We start from the raw sequence: 25,855 nt of genomic DNA on the forward strand, positions 1-25,855 counted from the left end.
CAGCCTTTCAGAAGTGGTGTGCCGAGCCTTCATTTATTCACTATAATTTAAGGTTGTGCATGCCGGTAATATATTTTAACGTTTTTAGAAGGTCTCTTTCTATAAACTATTGTATTAAAGTAAATGTTTTTTTTAAATGTTTAAGAAGCTTAATTTAAAATTAAATTAAAATGCAGAGTCCCCCGGACCAGTGGCCAGGACCCGGCAGTGTGAGTGCCACTAAAAATCAGCTCACGTGCCACCTTCGGCACGCGTGCCATAGGTTGCCTACCACTGCAATAGGGCTTAAATGCTAGGTTCCAACTTGACTCAGGCTTGGACCGTCCATCCTCACGGGGTCCTGGGACTCTAGGTCTGAGCCTTGGGTTAGCATGATTTATGTGGAGATGGAAGCGAAGGTAGGTTTGAGCTTGAGTTTGAAATCTGGGCTTACAATGCAGTGTAGATGTACCCTTACTGTCACCCTGTTTAATGTGCCTCTGCAGTGTTTATGAATCAGCACTACTCCAACTGATCCTGTGACTTTTTTTAATATATTTATCCTATAATATCCATGAAAAAGAACTGACTTGGTTTCTTTAAATAGTCATGTTTCTTAATATAATTCTTCAGTTGTTCGAACAATTAAACACAATTTTGCAGAGTTTTTGGGAATGTTTTCATTTGACTTTTGAAATATGTGAAGGTTATGTCTAATTGTTTAAAATTGACTATAAGCTTATTATTTAATATTAGATATATCTGGAACTTCATCTTCAAAGTTCTTTGAAAGCATAAATTTTCAAGCCTCTACTGTGGCACAGTTTTCTCTTTCCATCATTTCCTCCAGTTAAATCTCTTATAGGATTAAGCTTCTCCTTTCTTGGCATCACCTTGATTTTAAATTCTGCTCAAAACCTCTGAAAATTCTTTGAGAGCACGAAACAGTCTCAAACTGATCATAATGAATCAGTTCTAAGTGCAGATTGACCTATTTTCAACCTCACAAAATTAATCTGCTTAAAAAAAACCAACCTAATTATCTTTAAAAGCACATCTTTCCTGTTAGAGAACTAAGTTTGTCATTGCAGATTTTAATGAGACATCTGGCTGAAATCAGTCAATAGATTCTGTTAGGAAAATATGCCATTAATTGTATTTGAAAGTTCAGTGTTTGCTATTAATTGTATACTAGTTTTGAGATTAAAAATATAATGGTTTATTACTCTCAGAGATCAATTGATGAACTTCCTCTTTTGTTTGAATGCTTCCTCCATGATCCTATCATGGTTGTTTGTTTTTTTCCTAGCTGAATGGTAATATCCCATGGGAAGAAAATGGCAATGTCTGTTCATTTCTCCCAAGAGAAGTTGTCAAAGAGCAGGGTATGCATTTTTGTTGAAAGGGGATGGACAATGGTAAAATGAATAAGATGATATTGATATACTAAAATCTCAGTAATTAAAATACAAATTCAGTTAATTTTGATTAAAGTAATTTTAATTGAAGGATAGTTGTATTTATAAAAAATTTAGAATTTTGAGCAATGTCAGTTTCTGCACTTGAGAACTCATTTGCCAGTTACAATAAGAGGTATTTGAATACATAAGTGTTAATTTGAACCATAATCATAGTATTGAATATCTTCAGACTCAGGTTGGAAACCCAAGCCTTCTGTAGTGTGTATCAAACACATTCTAGAATACACTTTCTTTGTTTTAAATTCAGTAACTTATGCATTGCTATAGCATGCTATTAAAAATTACTTATATTCATAATCCGTTTGTGCCAAGAAGACTATACAATAGGGCATCTCAAGGTTCTGTATTCTTTTTTACAGAAATAGTTTTTAAAATAGCTGTTGTATTTCTGAGACACGGATGTGTAGTAACTTTCTCTGCTGCATGGATTACAAGCATTCCATCTCCATGCTTGGATAAACTCCATCAAAAGCACATTATCCTCCTACTTCTGTGGCCAGCTGCCTAATTGTATCTGCTATAGCCACACGCTGTTGGAACATGATACCAGTGATGAGCAAAAATGATAAATTACTCCCTGCAGGTGATAGTGATGATGATCATTTTTAATTTCCTTGTTCCTTAACTGAATTGGTAAGGTTGTCTTTACCACTTCTCATGGGGGTCTCAAGCAGTCTTATTTGTTTAGATCAGATTAGATTCTGTAGGTTTAAAGCAATTTCCTTTACAGAAAGACTTTTTATAATATATTTGAATCAAAATCCAATTGTTTTCATTTCAGCTCACTAGTCATAAAATAAGACTAAGTGTAAATGTAAAAACTATGCATTGGGAATTTAATTGCTGCAACATATGCCATGTGTTAGCTTTTTTGTATCTTAATATTTTTGGTGACTTTACATTTTACATGCATTATTTGAGTGAAAATTACCTACTCTCCCTATGGCAATTCATTAAAATATCTGTAGTTTGTGACAAATATTTGTTCTTGTAATTTGTGCTGGAAGGGTACAGATTATGATCTCTTTCTGAAGCTGCATCTCCAAATTGAGCCATGTTTAGGATGCTAATACCTGTTTATATAAATACAGGTTATTTACATACTTAGAACTATCCTGGCTATATTGCGTTGCAGTGATTGTATTCTGTGCATAAATTATCTATTTTGTTTACAGATTGGCTATCACATTTACCATTTGAGGAGGTTTCACTTTTACTTTCCTATAGCTGGTTGAAATGATGCTGACTGCTGTGGAATGCTGTTTTGGCAGTCTAAGCAATAGAAGTCAGTTATGAATATTACTTTGCTTCTTAATTAACCTAGCTGCTTTAGCTTTGAGATGGCTTTAATCTTTTTTGTAGCATTTGTTTCTCCTGACAAGATATTTATGGAGAACAAGCAGCAGAATAATTTTGCTGCTGTGTTTCCTAACATATAGAATCCTTCCAAAGCTCATGGCAGGCTACAGTTTGTTATTTATTACAATCTAGAAGTCATTGTTTTCAGTTTCCTAGTGCGTGTTGTTCAGAGACTAATACTTGAATGCCTCTTCCAGAGAAATGCTCAGGTTCATGGTGATTAGTCCTCAAGGGAACTATAAATGGGCTGTCAAAGGTGAAGTAATGAGGTAGTGAAATTGCAACAGAAGAAATTAGCTAGAAATATTTGACAAAAGTGTGGAGGACTGTTGCTGTTTGATTACCTCAGCTTTTTCCCAACCTTGTTAGATAATCAGTCAATTCAGAGACTAACTATAAACAGGTGAACACTGTTTTAAAAACAAAGAGCTAGAAAATGAATAGTAAACAGTGATTTGTGGATTACTATATTTATCTTCTTTGGCACAAATTCTGCTTCTGCTGCCGTAAAGGCTCCCCTCCCCTGGCAGCAGCTCTGTTGAAGACTGACCCTGTGGCAACTTGAATGGGGTGATTGAGTACGAGTGGGAAGAATAGTCAGAAGATCTGCTGGTCCTCTGGTGTGCAGCAGTTGCTGTTTTAGTTATTGGGCTGAGCCTCTGATGTGTCAAGAGGCTTGCCAAGATGATGTGTCCATTACACTTATCCTTTCTGCACATCTGCCCAATGTTCAGCTACTTCATGCTTGGCATTGAGCAGAGAATTGGGGCATTAATAGTTTTCACGTAAAATCTGCTTAGTGACAAGTGCGCCCCCTATCTGCCAGCACTAAAGACTTAACATGGGATTGGAAACTTATTTCTGTCATCCAGGCAGCTTTCCATCAAAGTCAGTAGGAACTGCACACAACTTGGCCCTCTGTCAGGAAAATGGAGCAGGTTTGATTTGGAAATAGACTGTAAAGAGAGAGTTGAATTTGAAGGTGCCAGTTTTACATGTCCAGTCTCTTGTATGTAACCACACTTTATTGATACAAATACTGCAGATGAGAATCCTAACCTACATCTCTAATCCTCTTGTTTTTTCCAGATATCTGACACGTAAGGTTAAATAACATTGCTCCTGTGGGTTACAGAATCTGTCAACTCCTCCTAGTGACTGATAACTTCTAGATGAAAATTATATACATAAAATTAGGATAATGTTGGTTTGTTTCCTGTAGCTGTTTTGGGGACAATGCCTAATTCTGATTTGGTGTATGTTGGATGAAGTCATTCTTTTATCTGCTAATAAGATGGGGAAATGCTTTGGGAAACTTAGATAATTACACTGATTTATTTGTGACTGTAATTCTCAATAGAACACAACAGGCCTTCAGTATTTATGTTCCAGCACAGAAAGTTGTATGTTTCGAGGGCGAGAGGTCTTTTTCAAAATCTCAACCTTCCCTGTACCTCTTAAAAAGCTTTAAGTGGGGAAATCTGAGGAAAACATGTGGACACCACACTTTTTTTTTAAAGTTCTTAGAAATGTATTGTGGGAGGGAAAACTGTTCTGGAAAGAGCCTGAGAAAATTACTATTAGATTTTATTTTCTTATAAACAAGAAAACTTGGCATATATGCTACTAAGGTTGGAACAATGCTTTTGGTTTTAAAACTTAATTTTAATTGTTACATCACCATTCATAAGGAGGATTTTGATCTTTGCAAGATTGTACTTAATTGTTTTGAAGGGTCGCCTAAAATGTTTGAACATTTAGCAACAAATATTCTATCAAGTAAATAGATTTTAAGAGTAGGCTTTGTGTGTTCTGAGCCTTTTATGAATATCTTAGTAAATACCTTTATTTTATGGCCTGTAGACAAGAGGTTAAATGTCTTGTTCAGTGTTCATTTAGATAAGTGTTAAAATGTTAAATAGTGTTTTCAGTAAGTAAGACTTACATTCCAGTTGGAAGTCTATTCCAGTGAATGATTTTGTAGTCTTGGCATGATTTCAGTAATGTAGCTTTCAGAATTAAAAGGAATTAGTTATATTAACTGAGTTTAGTGAGTCAGTGATTTTATTGCATAAGTATTAAAAAGAGGCAAACATAGTTCTGAATGTTACTGTGTATATGGCTCACTGGTGAAGGAAGGCATGAAAACAGGAAATCAACAGTGGGAAAACATAGTTAAGTGTTGGAGTGTAAGGACTATCTAACCACTGTGTTATTGGTCTTCATTTATGGACTCAGCTAAGCAACTGTTGTCTCTCCCCAATCCTACCTGGGTGTCTTCTGTTTGAGTGTCAAAAATCAATTATACTGCCAGTCATGTTGAGTCTTGCTTCGTGGCAGTCAACATATGCTTCCTAAATCAATGATTTTGTAGTCTCAACAGAAGGTTATTAAGAAAACTTGCTTCACAATTCATACTGTTTCTCTTGGCATATTTAATGCGTTAATATGCTAATATGTTTTGATTTATTAATCTTTTAAAATGTATTAAAATTCTATTCAATGATGACGTCCTAAAAGGAAAAAGATGTGTCCTACTTTGAGAAAACAAACTTCATAGGTAGGTGATTCTCATAGTCACTGGCTAATTTGGCCAGTTGACAGTATTTTTCTAAAAACAAGCCGTTATTAAACCTGGGATTGACAGAAATTAGGGTTGTCAAGTGATTAAAAAAATTAATTGCGATTAATTGCACTGTTAAACAATAATAGAATACTATTTATTTAAATATTTTGGGATGTTTTTTACATTTTCATGTATATTGATTTCAATTCCAACAAGATATTTTTGTGCCAGATGCATTAAAGTTTTGTATGTCCCTTCATGCTTCAGCCACCATTCCAGAGGACATGCGTCCATGCTGATGACGGATTCTGGTCGATAACGATCCAAAGCAGTGTGGACTGACGCATGTTCATTTTCATCATCTGAGTCAGATGTCACCAGCAGAAGGTTGATTTTTCTTTTTTGGTGGTTCAGGTTCTGTAGTTTCCTCATCGGAGTGTTGCTCTTTTAAGACTGCTGAAAGCATGCTCCACACTCCGTCCCTCTCAGATTTTGGAAGGCACTTCAGATTCTTAAATGTTGGGTCGAATGTTGTAGCTATCTTTAGAAATCTCACATTGGTACCTTTGCATTTTTTGTTTTATTTTCAAATCTGCAGCGAGTGTTCTTAAAATGAACATCATGCTGGGTCATCATCCGAGACTGCTATAAAGTGAAATATATGGCAGAATGTTGGCGACTCAACTTGGATTTTTTTCTGGTGTTTTCCCTTTGTCAGTTTGGTTATGTTAATATAAGTTTATGCACACTTAAAGGTAGCAAAAGTCATTTGTTCACAGTATTTAAAGGGACACTGCACAAGATTGATAATAGAAGCCTCTTGTGCTCTGCACTGTGAGGCTTCAGGAGAAATGAATAACACCTCAGAGAAAATGATAGTGCTATATCCCTGTCCCTTTCTGCAGGCATGTCAACAATACCTCTTCATCAGTAGTATCAGTCTAGTAGCCAGAAAGAATTTGCATGACTCAGTAGACCTTTGTCCATTCTCAAGAGATTGTGGATTAACAAGAGCAGTTTGACAGAGGTCAAGATAATCTGAGGACTCCAGGCCTTGACAAAACATTGTGGATCTTCCAAGGAAAAAATAAATTAGAAACCTGTATATAATTTAGCTGGGATTCTCAACATGGAGTGATGGCCCTCAAGGAACTGAACAATCACTGCTTTGAGAGGCTGGCATTTATACCTCCTGAAGAGAGTCATTGACAGTGTGTCTTCTTAGTATGGTTTCTCTGCCAAGAGGAATTTTGCTCCAAATTGGATCTTAAAGCTCTCCAAGAATTTTCAAACTGCCATTAGTTAAAAATCAAACAAGATGGCTATACGTAGATGGATCCATCTTAAGAGATGCTATATTCTCCATTTATTACATGGTTTATTCAAGTTTTAGGCTGGAGAGGGGAAACATGAGATTGTGCAGTGATGAAATATTTCACATCCTTGATACCCATTTACCAGTCACATGTTTTGTCTTCTGGAAGATACTTAAGTGTTTTCTTCCACACAGCCCATTTCTTCGAGTCAGTACTGAAAACATAATGTTTAATTTATGACTTGCATAATCACTTTCATAGCAAGAGACTGGTATTCTAGCTAGACATTAAGTAAAAGGTAAAATGTTGAGCTGTGAGTAGGAAACTTCTTTCAGACACAAATATTTATAACAAAAGCAAGTCAGTTGCACTAGGGAGGAATGTGATTTGAAATGAACTAGCCGTCATGTGGAGTCCTGATTAAATGTACCAGAAGAGACTTCAGGAAATCCCTATTTGATATCCTAGTGGGTGGAGATTCCCCAGCTGCCAGCCTGACAATCTTACACAATAGAGCATGGACTCTTTATAGGTCTCAGCATCTTGTTTGAGGCTGACTTCTGGACTGCATATCCATAGCCCATCTCAAAGACACATTTGTCAAGCACTTTTACATTACTTTCTTAATGAAGATGATGGGGAAACAAGGCTGGGAGGAGGGGGTGGGAGGTGCATTGCATTGTCCATCATTTTTTAGCAGCCTCCCATTTGAGATTGGTTTTTTCATTACTTTTCTCTTTGGATCACTGAGGCGTCTCAAGAACTCTTTTTTTCCTCTGTGAAAGCAGGACACAATTTTTTAAAGAAAAAAAAAATTACTGGTATATTAAGCTCATTTCAGTGTAAATGTTCTTTATTCTTTTCCTGTGGAGAGTCCTCCTTTAAGGTCAAATCTTTATGTAGTTTTTTTAATTGGGTATTGTAACGGGGTTCACTCGCCTCTCGTGAGCTCCCCATTGGCCGAGTGCGTATGCTTGCACTCTCTCTCTGATTGTCCCTGCTCTGAGGTAGAGCAATGCCCCAGTGCTCCCTTCCTGGAGAAAATGTCTTCACCCTCTTGGGCTTCCTAGCTACATCTCTCCAGCTAGGCCACTATAGTTCAATTCCTCCCCTGGGGTGCCTCAATGTCCAGGCCACTTCCCCCTAGTGGGGGGTGGGAGGAACCCTGGCCCAGAGACCCTGTAGATAGCAGCCGTCTGCTGTATCCCTTTAACTATGTCACATGACTTCTCTAATTCCCTGGGCCACTTCCCCACAGCCCCATTCCATCTTCACCCCTACCTCAGGACCATGTCCTAATGGAATCCCAGCAACCAGCTCAGGCTCCTTCTCGCTCTCCCCAGCTTCTGTCAGTGCTGCCCTGTCTGGGGTTCTGTAGCTCTGTCAGCCAGCCCCACACCATCTACACTTAGCAAGGAACTGAACTCCTTCTGGCCCAGCAGCTCTTCTTATACTAGGCTGCTTGGCCCTGATTGGCTGTGTCCCATGCAGCCACTCTGGGCAGCTTCGAGGATCCTCTCCACTGCCCTTTTTTGAGGCGGGGAGTAGCAGGGTAATGAGGCCTCCAGCAGGGGGCATCAGAGGGTGTGGTATATCCTGTCACAGTTATAAATCCAAGGTCTGAGCTATGCCCCAGGGAGGCAATGGGGCTCTCTGGAGTCTTGAGAGGGAGGAGGGGAGTTTTATGGTATCCTTCCTGCTGGGGTACAGCAAGCAGTTGTGGAGCCACTGCATAGACACTAGCTGCTGAAGTAGTCCATGTGGGACACTCCAGAAACTCCTTTTCCTTACCCCTCTGTATGTGGTAGAGCAGTGGTTCTCAAACTTGGGCCATCGCTTGTTTAGGGAAAGCCCCTGGCGGGCCGGGCCAATTTGTTTACCTGCTTCATCCGCAGGCTTGGCCGATCACAGCTCCCACTGGCCATGGTTCACCGCTCCAAGCCAATGGGGGCTGCAGGAAGGGCAGCCAGCAAGTCCCTCGGGCCGCGCCGCTTCCCGCAGCCCCTACTGGCCTGGAGCAGCAAACCTCAGCCAGTGGGAGCTGCGATCGGCCGAACCTGTGGATGCGGCAGGTAAACAAACCGGCCTGGCCTGCAAGGGGCTTTCCCTGAACAAGCGGCGGCCCAAGTTTGACAACCACTGTGATAGAGGACATGAGGGTCCCTGTACTGGCTGTGCCCTGCCCTCCATGCACAGGGAGTTTGTGTAGAATAGGCTCCATGTCATTCAGGGAGATAAATGAAGCCCCCCATCCACAGCCCCTCTTTATGTGATAATTGCACCCTAGGTGCATGTTGTAGCAGCCATAGAAGAGAGAGCTGGATTTACCCGTTTGTGTGTGTACCTAAAGAATAACTGTTGTAATATTAAATAGCTACGATATTAAATATTAAATAAGTGTTCATTTTTAAGTGAAAGGTTGTGATTAAAAGCTGCAGTATAATGCAATGTAGAAATCTAATCTTTTGACTTTCAAATGGAGTCTTGCTTAACAGATCGTCTGTCAATAATATGTCTGTTTTTTCCTGAAAGTACAGACTTCTTGTTTAGACTGAAGTGACTCATCACTTCAGTTGTAAAACAGAGTTTATGGCATGCTTGGAAGTATTAGAAATATGTCTATGAATTAATTCAAGAATTGTCTCCATCTATTCTGTATTATAGGTTTCTAGTAAAGTTCAAATAGTGTGAATATCTGAATTTCCTGAAATACCCCTGAAGAAACATGGAAATGATCTATGTAATGGAAGAAGTTACCTTTGCTGCTTCAAAAAAGCATATTTTGTTCATAGAAAATGTAGAGAATCATGGGTGTCACTATTATTGTACTTAATATTCCCTGTTCATATTTGTTTTTTTCCTTTTATTATAGGCAGTTGCTGGCTACTTCGATATATTTTTTGAGAAGAACTGCCACAACAGTGTGAGTACTGGGGATTGTATGTTCAAAATTAATTATGTCAAATGTATTGTACTTTTTCAGTTTGTCGCCTCAAGGTGTTTGAGAGCAAGCCTATTTTGCTGTTGCAAGCATTTGAAGTGTGTTTTGTGTAATAGATTAATGTAGCATGATATTAAAAATGTTGTACTTCATCAGATTTTTGAACTCTGTCAATTCAGGTCATGTTCTCGACGGGTCCCCAGTGTACCAAAACACACTGGAAACAAACAGTGTTTCTTCTGGAGAACCCTATTTCTGTAAAAACAGGTATGCTTTTTTATTTTCTTTTATTTTCAATGTAATATAGTTTTTGATGTGACAGTACTATAAGTTACAAGTCACTGTTAAATTATGTCTTTAAAACGTTTTTAATGGTGATACCAGTTTTTGACCATGATAATTTGGAAGTTCCTTTTTACAATAAGCAGGGAACTAGAAAATGCATCTATTTATGTTTTTATCCTGCTTCCATAACTATAGTCTGGCTTTGTTTTTGAAAAAATTGCCCTACAGATATAGATGGTTTTTCTTTTCTGTAGCCGAGTAATATAAAACTAGCTTATTGCGGTATTTTCTGTTGAGTATTTATCAATCTTACAAATGTTTTTTAAAATGTGACAGTTGTACCCATTTGTTTAAGTTCCCTATTTGTCAAATTATGTGTAGTTTTATTGAATGCCAGTGCAGAAGTATGCTTAAATTAATATATCAGATCAATGACTACATGTTTTGCTGTTGCTCTTGCTCTTAAATTAATACTGTTGAGTTGAAATGATGAGTGTCACAATGCCTAAGTCCTTTTGTGGATATAGCCCAGCATCTCTTGCTATCCATCGGGATAAAATAAAACTCTAATGTAAGATTTCATCTGAGAACATTGAAATTAAATAGTGCTAATGAAAATATTAAAGTAGTATTTTGGTATATCTTAAAGCATTGTACAGATATTAATCTTGAAAAACATCAACATCTGTGGCTAAGTAGTTTAATATTACCCCCCATTTTACAGAGAGGGGCACTGAGTCACCCTAAAGGCACTATATTAATCTGTGGCAGATCTAGGATTTGGACTCAGGAACTCCTGGCTTCTCTTCTTATGCCCAGTCCACTGGGACAAACTTCTCCCTCTTGTTTTGGGTAGTATCAATCCTTTTTAAAGCTTTACAGCCAAAGTAGACAAAAATAATTTTTACTGAGCTATGTTTGTAACTGAAGTTGTCATTATCATCTTGTGAATTAAGAATGCTTATCCCCTCACATTCAGTCATTATGAAGACTATTTGTATACTAATAGTGCCTAGGGATCAACCAAGAATGGGTTCAAGAATGTGCTAGTCACTATATAAAAGCAGAGTAATAGGTGTTCCCTGCTCCACACCAGACAGATAGAGGGTGGGGAAAAACGGAATATAACACCACAAGAAGAGTGAATATGCGATGGCTGCAACTGTTTTGTTCCATGACTTTGGGGATTATGTTTAGTTAGGTAATAGCCTAAACAGAAAGACAAGGGAAGGGACAGTCCAGAAAGAAGAACATGGCAAGAAAGCAGCGTAGGGCATGACAGCAGGTGTGAGATGAGGCTGAAGTGAAGAGTTTGAGGGAGAAGGCTAACAAGGGATTGGAGCAAACAGACAATCAATTCCAGGCATTAGTGTCCATTGCCTGCTTAAACTGCTTCTGCATCTGCTCCTGCTTGCTTCAGTCTCTGTCTAGCTCCTCCCTCCAGTTTCTTTCCCAAAGGCCACATAGGTGCTAGTGCCCCAGAGGAAGGTCTCCACAGGTGGGAGGATTTCCCTAGTTGGGTGCCATTTTCCCCCCTGCATCCTCAGTGCAGTAGTACTTGCTTCAGGTAAACATGTGCTTTGCAGTAATCAGCAATCCTACTTAATAATACTATTGTTCAAGCACAAGGGCTCATTCTACTACTTAGTTGCTTTGTGTGTGTGTGCAGTGTTTTAAAGGCAAAAATCACAATGCAGGTGCCCAGTATGTTTGCAGGTTACCTGAGAGCATGTTGATGCTGCAGCAGCTGGGATCTAATGTTCCTAGTTCTGCTCATTCTCATTTGCATATTCTTACCATTGTAACTACTTGGGTTCCTCCATAAATCTCCAAAAATCTGTTCTGCTCCATACCTATCTCCAGAACCCTAGGGTTCAGTAACCTCTCAACTAACCTACCACAACTTCCTTTTCACCTCCGTTCTTTCAGTCCTTTCACAGTGCTGCTGCTTAATTCTTCCTCTTGTCACTTTGACTAGGTTACTCCCCTTTGATTCCCTTCACTGGCTTTTGCTCGCCCTTTGTCAGACTCCAGTTTCTCATGCTTGTCTCTGTACAGCTCCACTCCTGCCTATTTCTCCTCTCTCGTTTCTGTTTTCTACTTCTCCCAGTGCTTATGCTCCTCACAGACCAATAGCTCTAGCACCACGTTGATGCCATTTTCCATACATACTTTTCAGCTGCTGTGATAGGTGACCCCCCCTCTCAGCATTTAGATCAAAAAAAAATTTTCAAATGGATCCTCTCAATGCTAATACACTGCAGAAATAAGTATAAAAGAGCAGATCGTGCAAATGTAGTTTATTTGAAGACTTTATTCTCTCCTGGCCATCCAGTGGGGTTTTAACTGTATTTATCTAACAAATATCTAAATTCCTTGGGCAAGAATTGTATCCTTTCAAACATTCCAGTGATCAGCAAAAATATTGGTAATGGTGAAATTATCAGTGCTCCTAGTAGGCTTTGGAAATATCTAGTGAATAGGTATGAGTCTTGCACAGCTCTGAGCATAATAGTGGCCAGATACAAGCATTAAACTATTAAAAAACTGGGGAAAGGGAAAAAGATAATGTCAGCATTGAATAGATTGAAAAGCATGCAGCAATTGGGAGGCTCTTCAAAGGCAGCTGCCCATATCCTGCCAGTTCCATACGAGAGATGGCATCTCCCTGATTCCAGATGTGACCTTTCAGAGGACTTCAGGGAGATGCTTGACCTCTAGGACAGAGGTGGGCAAACTGCGGCCCGCAGGCCACATCCAGCCCGTGGGACCCTCCTGTCTGGTACCTGAGCTCCTGGCACAGGAGGCTAATGCCCAGTCCCGCCCCTGCAGCCTCAGCTCACTGCGCCACCGGTGCAATGCTCTGGGCAGCACGGCTGTGAGCTCTTGCCAGCTGTGCTGTCTGAGCCGGTGATCTGTGCTGCGCGGTGGCAAGGCTGGCTCCAGCTGGGCAGCGTGTCTGCCTGTCCTGGTGCTCTGGGCGACGCGGCTGTAACGCCGCCAGCCACCAGTGCTCTAGGCAGCGCAGTAAGGGGCAGGGAGCAGGGGAGGTTGGATAGAGGGCAGGGGAGTTCGGGGTGGTGGTCAAGGGGTGGTGGTGTGGATAGGGGGTGGGGCGTCAGAGGGTGGGGAATGGGGGTTGAATGGGAGCAGGTGTCCTGGGAGGGGGGCCAGTCAGGAAGTAGAGGGGGGATTGGATGGGGCGGCGGGGGAGCAGTCAGTGGCAGGAGTTCCAGGGGTAGTCAGGGAGAAGGAGTGGTTGGATGGGGCAGGGGTCCCACTGGGGTGGGAGGGACAGTCACGAATTGAGCTGCTCAATTGCCTGCCGCTGTTTTCCGCGGCACGTCGGCAGAAGGTCCTTCTTCGGCGGCGCGACAGGAGCGGAACCGGAAGCTCCCGTGTGCCCCATGGGGAGCGCACAAAATGCTGCCCCCCGAATCCTGGTGCCCTAGGCGACTGCCTAGGGTCGCCTAATGGAAGCGCCGTCCCTGGTCAGGGGACAGGGAGGAAGGGATGGATGGGGCAGGGATCCGGGGGGGCCATCAGGGGACAGGGAATGGGGGGGGTTGGATGGGGCAGGAATCCTAGGGGGTGCTGTTGGGGGTGAGAAGCAGGGGAGGTCGGATAGGGGGTGGGGGCCGGGCCACGCCTGGCTGTGTGGGGAGGCACAGCCTCCCCTAACTGGCCCTCCATACAATTTTGGAAACTCGATGTGGCCCTCAGGCCAAAAAGTTTGCCTGCTCCTGCTCTAGGAAGATGGCTAAAGACTTAATATTAGTGTTGAGTTCTATTTCTTCCTTTTGGTTCAGTGAGTGGTTCAAAATTCTGCAGCCAGTGGGAAGATAGACGTACTTATTATAATTTTGAACAAATAGGTAAATTATGTACCCTTGGTGACACTTGCTTTCCATATTTTATTTGGTAAGGATGCTTGAGGAAGATGTTATGACAGTTACAGAAAAAAGTAAATAATGTTATTCTTCATAGCAATGGCCCCCAAATTTTTCAGTCCACCCCCACTTTCATCCCCCAGGGCCCAGAGTGGGGCCGTGGCTCCTGGGGAGAAAAGGAGACGGAGACAGGAGTAAAAGGGCCGAGGTTGGGGGCAGGAGTAGGGGCAGGAGTGGAGCCCTGTGGGGGCTGGCCCAAACTTTACTCTGCACCCCCGCAGTGGGGCGTGCCCCACTGTTTGGAGACGTCTACTTTATAGTGACTCTGAAAGCAGGTTTATATAACCAGTTTGCCAAAACTCAAGTTATTTTTGTCCACCTTTTCTAGTCTAAGTAAAACATTGTTAAAATTGGCATAAAAAATTAAATCCTCATTCTCCTATTATCAAATACACAAAAGCGCCTTTTTGTTTTACTTGAGTTGCCTGAAGTGATTGTAAAGCATTTGTTATATTATTAGATTTGCTGTCTGCAATGCTTTTGGCTGATTGAGTCTATTGCATATTACTTTAACAGGAAAAGGGCTGCATTATGCCAAAGCATGACTATTCAGTTCTGCAGCATGAGCTAGTTCAGTCCTTCCTTTGGTATCATGCCAGTTTGTGTTCTCAAATTATACATCTGTGTATTTTTCTTTTAAAGCTAACAAATGTATGTGTATTCTTTTTGACGTTAGTGCTAATAATACCAAATACAATGAGACTGCTTTAAAAAAAACAACCCACACCTGGTTGGGAAAGGGTGGAAAGAATTATGTTTGTGGGGAAATGAGAGAGGGAAAAGATTCAGTATGGGTCAGAAGTTCTTGAGACCAAGTTAATAGAAATGAGTCATAATGATAATCATGTGAAGAGTTGTCTGTAACCATCAACTTAAGCCAGAACTATGTAGTAAACCAAGAAATGGGATGTTTTAACCCTGTAGAAAGAAGCTACTGCTGCTGATTAAATCTGAAAGGTAACTTTTTTGTATTTTTTTTCTGAGTCTTGAAGGTGATGAACAATGAAGTAAAAGTGCTGTGAGCATGCTGGATTTGTTTTTAATAATTAACAATGCAGCAAAATGAAAGAAACTAGAGGGAGAACCCAACTGGCATTTTATTGGCAAGACACAACATTTTTTTTTTTTTCCATTTTGAAGGACGTTGCTGTGTGAACTCTCTGCAGCTGCCAGTCAGGCTTCAGATAGCCACCCTAAGAAAGCTTGCAAATTCCTTTTAAAAAACAAAAGCGATACTTTATATCTATTTGGATTGTTAGGGAGGAAAAATTGCATTTGTTTCTTGATTTTTTTCCATCTGCTGCTTTCCACCATTAAACATTTTTGCTAAATTTCTCCAAACAAAAGATTATAAAGAGAAGATCATGGGTTCATGAGTTTGATGTAGGTCCAGACATATGGTAAATAAATGTAAAGCTTCCAAAAATAACCTTAAGAGTCTCTCTGTTGAATTTTTCCCCCCTCCCTTATAACAATGCATTAAGTTGAAACAGAAAATCTGTATGCAAACAAACTCCATTAGCAATAAAACAGCACATCCCCGTTATTTTATGTTCTTGATATTGCCTTGCGGTGGAAATAAAACCTTGATGTTATTGTTTTTCCACAATGCCAAAAAGGTTGAGCACAGCAAAACTGAAATACGACTCGGGCAACTAAACCCTGTAAAATTCTTGATTATCTTTTTACTCCTCCTCAGTTTCCACCATAATTAGGTTGCCATTTGTAAGCTAACAAACTTTAAAATGTTAATTTTCTTTCCTTGAGTTTGTTAAATAGTAGGAAATCGGCTTTGGCACAATTAATATATCTTCATGCTTTGATTTTAAACTGAAATACTTCTACATTCCACATTCAGTTATTGGAGGATTTAAGTTCTTAAATGAGATTCTACTTCCTATTCTGCCTATCTACCATTGCAATTAAATTCTCTGTTGTAACCCTGTCACCATTGCAGTTGTTCACTGATAAGTGAAGTGGTGATATCTCACCCTTTTTAAATCTAGTTTTCCTTGCAGCCTGAACTTTAAGGTCAAAGGGGACCAGGCCAATGAAACGGCTGATACCCAGCCTTTTTTATATTGGTTTTCATTTCTTTAAGATTAAAATATGAAGTTATCTGCATTGAGGAAGATTGTCAGTATCTTGCATATTATGTTACGACATGTCTTTCAGGACCTGACATTAAAAACTGCTCTCAAGATTTTTCAGGAACCTCTGTAACCTACTACTTCAAGCACTAAGGAAGAGGTTTTCTCCTTGCTATTGCCTCTTTTATGCTGCTGTAATGAAAAAGGGATGTTAGAGCCCCAGATCTGGCTAGTGGAGAATTCACCCTGGCTTTGTGTTAGACTGTTTATGCACCCCTGTCCAAAACTCCAACATAGGGGGCATATTGGAGTAGGAGAGGCACATAGCGCTGCAGGGGTATTCCAAGCAGCATTGCTGAGTGTATGCAAGTGGGCCCAAGGTAGGACAAGTGGGGACAGGGTATTGTAATTTAGGCAGCAGTCCAGGGCCAACTGGGCTGCATTGACCCCTGCAGCCACTCAGAAATGGCAGGGCATAAAGTTGTCATAAAACCAGCTTATCCTCTTACCCCTTCCCTGGCCTGTCTGTTTACAAAATCTCACCGTAAGTATTTAGTCTACACCACCATGCTATCTGAGCATAAAACATCCCAGTAACTGATCATTGGTTTCTATCCCCACAATGCAATTGCAAAATGCTTCTGATGCAGAGGTACAGCAGTATGTGGTCCTACTTGAGGAAATCCGTAATATCTCCACCTGCAAAATCTTCATGAGGACGTGGTCATGAGCCTCCGGACATGAAAGCAGAATCCTAGAAGACTAACAAATCCCTTGAAACGTGGTCTCGTGAGTTCAGTTTTATGTCAGCAGTAGGGATCACTGAAGTGGGACTGCTCTTCGGCGTTCATAAGCTGGTGATGACAGCAGCAGAAGTTACAAACCAGGAAGAGATAGTGGGGTGGGTGGCTGTGGCTGCAAGTGTCTAGGATCTAAGAGAAGATAAATGGGAGGCTTAGCAATATGGAAGGAACAAGTAGAAGTTACTAAGTTTAAGGCAAACAATCCTTTGGAGGATTTCTTATCCTTCCATGGGTGGCTTTTTTGTTTGTTTAGTTGGTTGGGTTTTTTTGTTCATCAGATGAGACGGAGGGTTTAAGACAGGGTTTTTCAGCCCATGGGTCAGGACCCAAAATTGGGGTTGCCAGAATGTTTCAAAGGGTCATGTGACAGCTCCTGTGGCCCTTGCCCCACGGGGCTGGCTGGGCTTGGCTCTCTGCTCCCAGCACTGCAACCTCTTGGGGTCCCAGTGCTACTCAGGTTTAGTCCAGCCGTCACGATGATGGGAGTCCGGGTAGGCCAAATTTGAGTGAGTGGCACTGCAACCCCATGAGCCAGGTCACAACTCCACTCTCAGATTTGCTCTGGTCGGGGACGCAGAGCCAAACCTGAGCTGCACTACAATCCTGGAGGTTACAATGCCCAGCTTAGAGAGCCAAGCCCAGCCAGTCCTGCAGCACAGGAGTTGCAGGAGACAGGATCCAACAGAAACCACCCCAAGGCCTCTACCCCCAGACTATTTATTGAGTTGCAACGGGCCATAAACATTCACAAATGGGTCCTGAGCCCAAAAAGGTTGAGAACCACTGGTTTAAGGAACCAATTTTCAAGCCAACTTTTCTAAGCAATAGTGCTCATTTGAGGTTTATACCCAGTTAATTATGATATAAGACTTTGGATATGAAGCCTAGTTCTACAAAAAATAAATTCTGGTTTGGATCTTAATAAAATCTAAATTATGCAACTATTGTCTGTCTCTGTCCCAGATGATTCTCCTGTTGAAGCAGATTACATTCACTGCCTTTTCATAAGTCATTAATCACTTGCTGTTGGGTCATGAGGATTGGAGAAAGGGGTGCAGTTTGCCTTGAGGTGGGATGGGAGAGTAGCCTGCTCTTTGAATTTCCACCTTCAAGTCCATAAACCATAAAATCAAAAGAAGGGAGTAAGAGAAGGCTTCGCTCAGGTTACTTCCTAAAACCAAAAGGGTGTGTAAACACTTTTTCCAGATATTGAAGAGCCAAGTGGTTTTTGTTACTAAAGTGGGGTGTGTGTGTCTTTTTTCCATATATAAAGGTATACAGTAACGAATGCTATACACACTTCTATTTCCCCCTTTCTCATAATGCAAGAACAAGGGGAGATTCAATTAAACTGAAAGGCAGAAAATTTAAAACTGATGTGTGAAACGGTATTTCTTTGCAAGTGTAGCTTATTTGTGGAACTCATTGCCACAAGACATGATTGAGGCTTAGAGCTTAATGGATTTTCTTGTTGTTCTTAAAAACATCCAGTCTTTTTTAAATCCTGAGTTATAGTAGTAAAGCCTTTTTTAAAAAATCATCTTTGGAAGGGATCTAAAATCCTATGCTTCAGAGCTTAAATTTAAAAGTCATGGGGGGTAGAAAGAAATTTACCCTGTGTGCAGATTCTTTCTCTAAAGTAGCTGGCCCTTACTCCTTTCAGAGATGTGATACTGGAGTAGGTGGATCACTGCCCTGACCCAATATGAAACTTCCAGTGTTGGCACTGTACAAATATAGATGGAAGTTATGGTCCCTGTCCTGAGGACCTTTCATACTCATTGATAATACAGAGCAGAGTCACAATAATACATCAGAGGTATTATCAGTGTCATATCCATAGCATGCTACCATATGTAGGGCAATTGCAAATATGTTATTTATCTTCTTAGATTATTTTGATATGGAAATAGAGGCACTTTTTTTAATCTGCTGCGATAGCAAGTTCCTTGCTGCAAGCATTTACTGCAGTATTTTTTTTTTCTTATTGGGAGACAAAATTAAAGGTTTTCCAAGGAATGAATAAAAATGCTGGAACAGGATTATAACGAATTCAGTTTTGTCCTAATCGAACTGCAGCACTACAGTATGGTTTATTTGCATCCTACTGAGCATAATAAGAGCAAGGTAATGCAGCTCAGTCCCAGAGAGAGCTTCCTCTGCAGCTTATAAGACAGTAGAGCTCTTAAAAAGCATCAGTCATTTTATATCTCCATGACATAGATTAATTGTTCTGATCTGCCTCCCTGTTACATAGTTACACAGCCATTGCTCGGTTCAGCTACAGAAAAGGCTATTCAGAAAGGCAGATTTAACGTGGGGAAGGCATAGCTGTGCCTCTTGACAATGCATTACACATTGATTCTCTGGGTCGTTTAATGCAATTAACTTTTTATAAATAACTGAGGGCTCTCTTTCATGAAATCTTCAGTAAGTTGTTAGAGATGTTCTTCCTCAGAGCTTGCCTTGAGGCTAAATGTCTTCCATTTGCTGGTAATGAAGTAGTTAACTGGTATCAAATCTTATTCTTTTGCTTGACAGGATTGTTGCATTTAAATAACTAGTCATTCCATTTTAACAGTGTATTTGTGTATAGAATAACAATTACCACAGTGGAGCAGTCTTGTTGAGCAAAGTGGACATTTAATAAAAGCTCAGCTGGAATTTCAGGGAAATAGCTAAATAATTCTAGAATTTGAGAACAAGATTTGTTTTTATTGTCCTTAGGAGGGTACCACTCTGCCATGTTTTAACTCTTTTCTTGAAAATCATTCTTGACTGTGAAAGTATTCTGCATCCTGTGACGAACTCTTGCCGTTCAATCATTTTAAATGTGGATCTGGTGTCGGATTTATGTTTAATATGATACCTGACAGCTGCAAGAATAGATTTTATTTTAATCCATTTAAATTTGAAACCAGCAGTCCCAGTTGGTTTTAAACAGTGCAGATATGCTGCCTTTTGTTGGCTCCTAACTTTTATTTATCCAAAGACAGCACTATAAAGTTCAGCTTTTTCAGCAACAAAAAATGTTGCAGACGTTGACAATCTTTTTAGAAATCCTACTAAATAACAAGTATCTCTAGCTGCTCTGAGACTTGGAAGGATGGGAGAGGAGACTGGGATGCCAAAGAGAAAGAGGAGGCATAAGAAAGTAGCAGAGGCTGGGATTCGGGGTAGGAGGGGGCAAAGATCAGTTAAGGAGCAAGGCCTGCTGTGGGAGCAGCAGAGTAATTAGTGCTTTATATGGATAGCTTTCTACTTTATTAATGCACCATTCAGTACCATACATTTTTAAGCAGAACTCCTGGGGGTTTTTTTCTGCTTAAATTGATAGTACATGGTTTAGTATAGGGATTTTCCAAATAGTAACTATTTACAAATAAAAAGCACAATTCCATTTTGTAACCCTCTTAAGGCTGAAAGAAAAATACTTCCTTTGTAAAGCTTTTTCAGTTATCCTTTTTTCTAAATATTTTGGAAAATGTTAAAGGAGAGAGCTGCTAATTTAATCTATTAACTGTTCGTATTTATCTTCCAAAAAACTCCAAAACCCTAGGGATAATTCTGTTGCACATCTGGTCTCAATTTTTTTTTCTCAAAATAAAGGTAGCAACAACATTGAGATCCCTCTCCTAGATAATACTGTTGTAAGCGCAGAGGTCAAATTTCCCCACAATGTGGAAAAATATCCATATCGGATGATGATTGCTTCTGAAGAGTTGGCGGGGCATTCATGTGTAGCATGATGACTTACTCTTAATTCTTGTGAGCATCAGAATGGAAGGTGTGATGTGTATGTGCCAATAAACCAAAGTTAAACCGTTACAGTGCATCTAATTTAATGCATTGACATTTGCAGTCTCTTTTATGAGTCATGACTAAATTTTTGGATGCCATATTAATTTGTATTTAACTTCCAAAGGTGTTGCATCTCCACAACTTCTGTTAACTTAGGAAATGCAGGTGCTTAGTGCCTCCAAAAATCAGGCTGCTGTTGTATGGATGCTTAATTTTAGACATTCGCGTATGAAAAGTTTGGATCATGTGAATTAAACTTCTGTTTTTAGTGCAATCCGGCATAAAAGTACTGATAGTATTAAAAAGCCTTGCCCATGGTAATGAATTTATAGATTTGTTTTTTTTCCCTTCTCTAATGGCCATTAACCATTATAAAGATCTAGGCTGTGTCTACACTGCACTTTCGTTGGCAGGAGAGCATCTCCCGTCGCTGAAGCTACTGCCCCTCATAGGGGATGGTTTTATTTTGTCATCAGGAGAGCTTTCCTCTGGTGACAGAGTGCCTACCGGGTGTGCATTACAATGGCGTGGCTGTAGCAGCGCGGTCGTGCCGTTGTAAGGTGCGCACTGTAGACATAACCCTAGTCTGACACCTGCATAACACAGGCCATAGAAATTCACCCACTGATTCCTGTATCAGACCCATAATTTCTGATTAAAATAGGTGCCTAATTTTTAGTCTGAATTTATCTAGCATCAGCCTTTATCTAGTGGATCATCAGTTCTTCATGAAATTATGAAATAGGTGTTTCTGTATTTGATAAATGATCCATTTTATTATACATGGGTTTAAAATGAGCTCTCAACTAATGGACCAAGAAACACAATTTGTGCTGCATTCATACATGTATTCAAAAAGTTGTAATGAAAATTAAAGCAAACTTTGAAGTAGGCACTAGTGTGACAAGTATGAAAAGAGTCCCAGCCCTGTACTTTGACAAATGGCATTTTTGTATAGCAGCACTTCACTTTTAACTGTTACAGTACATTCAAAGACCTAGTACTGGTTTCTTTTTTATAATCAAATATGTTGTTAACATAATGCAAGATGAACCGCTAACTAGATGAAATTTGCAGGAATGCTTCTGAATTGGTTAACTTAAAAGTATGTCTTGTGCATCTAGATTTTCAAAATATTTGTGCATACAACTTTGTGTTCAGTTGTGCATGTGTAAAAGTGACATACTTTATACCCACAGTCCTGTTTGTTCACGTGCGGTGAACACAAGTGGATTTCATACAGGGTGTTCCAGTACAGAGGACATTGGACGGTGGGTTAGGACACTTGGGTCCTAATTCTGGTGTCTGCTCTGGCCTCTCAAATGTGTTCATTGATAACTTATCTGAAATTGTAGGGGAGTTTTTGAAGTGTTTTGGTCAGTAGCAAGTGCTGTTTTGAGTCATTTGCAAGTCCTTGATCAAAGAACCAGAAATGAAGATTTACTGCATTATTTCCTTTTTTGTTTTTTAATAACATTTCAATCTGAGTATATAATAAATTTGAAAAGTAAGCAACTGTGACTAGTTGCAATTGTTAAAAATACTTCAGCATTTATGTGTACCTCTTTATTCTATGAAACAGATCTCTATCCTTTGTTCAAAGCCATGAAGCATGGATCAGCTGTTGGTAATCTTCATAATTGTAAACTCACTACTGTCCTCTTGGTCTATGAATCTTTCATCAAGAAAAGTAATTTTTTCTAGAACAACTAGCATTGTAGCTCTACAGAAACAGCTATTGTCCACTTCCTACGTCAATAGTAAAAACTTGCAGAAATGTGTACCCCTTTGGATACACACTTTAAGCCTTACCTGGGAAGATATTTTTATATAACTCTGGAAAATTAAGGGCTGGATCCTGCCTACAGGCATATGTCTCCACAAATCTTATACAGTCTGCTACAACACACTAATCTTAAAAAAAAAATATAACTATGCATACACAGGTACAAATTAATAGTATTAATTTGCCCTTATAATACCACTTTTCATTATAGGATCTAAAAGTGCTTCACAATCAATGAGCTTCAGAAACCTCTAAGATGATAAAGAATATATAGGGAAGTTTTTATCCACTACTGAAGCACAAAAGTCTCTGGGATAAAACACAGTAGCTGTCTAATAGCACCTGTTTGATAGCAAATTCAGCATGTAACAAAAGATTAAGATGAACAGAATGTTAAATTGAAACATTAAGGGGTGGAATTTAGGTGGATAAATGCAATTACCTCAGTTGGGATATGGCCAGCAAACCAAAGGTAATCTCCTCCCTCCTTACCGTTCTGAAAAGGGCTGTGGGGCCGCTGTCAAGGTGTCTGCTTGATGTCTTAGCCCCCAAAAAACTGTTGCTAAATGACAATTTTTGTTTGGGGTTTAACAAAATTTAATACTAATTGTGACTGATCTGACAGTGATTTGCCATATCCCGGACAAACCTTATGGAATTAAACCTCATAGAATTCAGTTTAATACCTGTGGAGTCCATTGTATTGAAAATGCACATATTTGTGTATTATTGTGGGATTGTATAGAACTTCTTTAGGAGGAAGGCAGGAATAATGCAGTCTCTGGGAGATATTAGGAACTTCAAAGGACTTTCTGGGTCAATAAGTGTGAAGTGGATTTCCTAGGAAATACTTAGGGGTGAGAGGAATGCAAATGACCCACCTCAAATCCATCTTTTTGAAGCTGCACTTTGAGCAGAGACCCACTGTCTGGCTGATTATCTAGTCATGAACTCTTCAGAGTCAGGCTGAATAAATGAGTGACTCCCTTGCTCATAACAGTTGTTCATAGCAAAGGATGTAATGAATTTGAAACTGCAGGAAAATCCTTAGGTGGGCTTTGAAGGTCTCTCCTGATAGAGCCCATGTTGCAGTTGAGGTGATCTCTGGTAAGCTTATTAGCATGTGTGTAGGTTCTGTATTGCTTTTAGTATGTTTTCTCTGTGTTGCTTTTACCTTAAAAATAAATTGGTTCTTGCTTAGAAAACTCATTGGAAACTTACAAGTGTGTCAATTACACTATGTACCATCAGAGGAGAGAAGCAAAGCAGGCCTGCTTCAGATAGACTATCTTTTTCTGAAATGACATCATGAAGGCAGGGAACTGTTGAGCCTGGAAATACCATAGTCAGGAGGGAGAGGAATGCATGTCTCTGCCAGCTATTGCCTCTCTGGGGTGGAGCCGGAAACCTGAGGGTGGGTGTCCTCGATGGACAACTGAGGGAAAATATAGGTGTAATTGCCCTGAATTGTGACAATTATGTTTGTGCAGTTTTTTAATTTAATAAAGTTTTTTTATTTAAACATTCCCCAGCAGGACCTGACTCAAAACAAAACCATCTTAAAAACCAAGGCCAACGTTATTGCAATACAAATAGGAAACACTCAGCATACATGGTGAAAAGTGAACTAGACTTATACTGTTCTTATACTGTTCACTCAGTTTTAACTCCTCTGACATGGCTGTAGTAATGTCCCTTGTTTAAACACAAGGAAGGAATGAAGAGATGTCCACTTCAAGGAGTAATACTTTCCCTTTAGTAGTGTGCTATGGCTAACACAAATGTTTACTTCATGAAGAAAATTTGTAATATGTTGTTAAAGAATTTAAAATTTTAACTTTTCCCTAGGGAATGAGAACTGCTTCTTAAACTCAAGGGCAGAAGTGATACCAAAATGACTTTTTATATCTGCTATATTAATGAAGTATTGAGAAATGCTTCCAGATGCTATTGCAAGTGGCCTGCTAAGCAGTTGGTGTGCAAATCTTCTTAACTGGAGACAATTTTTGAGAGTCTTGGGGAAGCAGAACTCTGTGTATGCAGGACATATTGAGTCCTTTACTATACAATCTGATTATAGTAATCTTGATTGGAATTAATAGTTCACTGGATGGGTCAAGTGAGAAGTTAACAGGTATGATGAAACCTAACCTATGTCATGGTAAGTAAATCAGTTTGTCCAGATTCGTAGTCAATGATGTTACTAATTGATAGAATAGGGAGATGGTTTCAGCATGTAGCTGTTGTAATATTTTGTGCCTTTTATTCATCTCTTGTCCTCTAAAACAGGCTCCTCAAGCAAACCAATAAAAAGAGATAAATGTAACACTGCTGTTTTAATCAAGCCATTCAGTGTATCCAACTTAGTGTAAATGCAATCATTGTTTGTGTTTTGCTCTTGTAGGGGAGGCCTTGAGAGGAAAGATAACTGTCCTCAAGAATAGGAAAGATCCACGGTCCCTCATTATAACTCTTTCAGTGAACAATACAAAACAGACGTACAGCCTGCAGTGAAAATACTACACAGACTTCAAGAAATGCTAATTTTATATGTATCTGATGTCAATTTTTCTAAACAAAAATGGTGTTTGGCTCAAGAATACAGCAAGAGTTGGAACTGATTGGCATTGTGTGGTCTTGCAAAGGTGATAGATGAGATGATGATGAAACCAAATCTGAGTGCATTTCCTGTCATGTGGAGAGAAGGAATGAAAATGATTTTAATTTAGGTGAATCTGCTAGAAAAGTCAGATACAGCTCTGACATTTACTGTAACGATAACATGCTGTCTGTAAAATTTTAACTCAGCAGAGCATAGTTTATTCTTACTGTGCTCACTGGCAAACCGGATGATTCTCACCGAATACGGCAATCTTGCACGGTTTCTTAGCTAAGATCAAAAGAGGGCAACTCCTGTGCAGACCTCGTTTTTATTTGGAACAACTCAGTAGAAGTAAGTGCTTCAGGATTTGGCCCATCGTGCTCTAGTGACGAAAACTACATTTGTTTTTATAAACTTTCTATTACTGTATGATGTAAATTGCACTTGTCAAAATAAACTATCCAAGTACATTTTGTTATTCAGTTGCCTTAATTTTCGTTGTTCATTTATTGGAAGATTAAGAACTTCAATATCTACAGTGGCTCTCCTAGTAATTACTGACGCTTTTCCTGTCCTGATCTATTGGATTGACTTTTGCAAAGTTGCACATGTATCTGGGTAGTACCAATATCCTTCATCCGCTCTTGACATCTTCAGAGCATAGTGACACAAAAATGCAGTCAGTTGTCGTCATATGTCCATCTTCTACAATTCAACAAAACCAAATTCCATAGAGCTAGCAATGAAGCTCCATTTATCGAAAAGCAGAAGGCAGAAAGTCTGGCGGTCCTGACCGTAGGAAAACTGAAGGGATGCAGGTGCATCTCTGACACTTACCAATTTGCTGGTCACAATGCACCATTGATTGCGGGACCAGAACTGCTACCAGTCTTTAG

General features: G+C 39.8%; 1 protein-coding gene across 1 annotated transcript in view; it reads left to right on the forward strand.

Moving 5' to 3' along the window:
• PRMT3 (protein arginine methyltransferase 3) overlaps nucleotides 1-25,429 on the forward strand; it is a 100,683-nt gene extending 75,254 nt beyond the window's left edge. Inside the window, exons 14-16 of the mRNA XM_039536619.1 lie at nucleotides 9,574-9,624; nucleotides 9,822-9,909; nucleotides 24,762-25,429. Of these exons, the coding sequence (XP_039392553.1) occupies nucleotides 9,574-9,624; nucleotides 9,822-9,909; nucleotides 24,762-24,871 (249 nt within the window). The 3' untranslated portion in view covers nucleotides 24,872-25,429. The remainder of the gene's footprint in view (nucleotides 1-9,573; nucleotides 9,625-9,821; nucleotides 9,910-24,761) is intronic.
• The last annotated feature ends 426 nt before the right edge of the window (nucleotides 25,430-25,855 follow it).

Source organism: Mauremys reevesii, linkage group 4 (assembly GCF_016161935.1).
Source record: "Mauremys reevesii isolate NIE-2019 linkage group 4, ASM1616193v1, whole genome shotgun sequence".
Classification (NCBI taxonomy): Eukaryota; Metazoa; Chordata; order Testudines; family Geoemydidae; genus Mauremys; species Mauremys reevesii.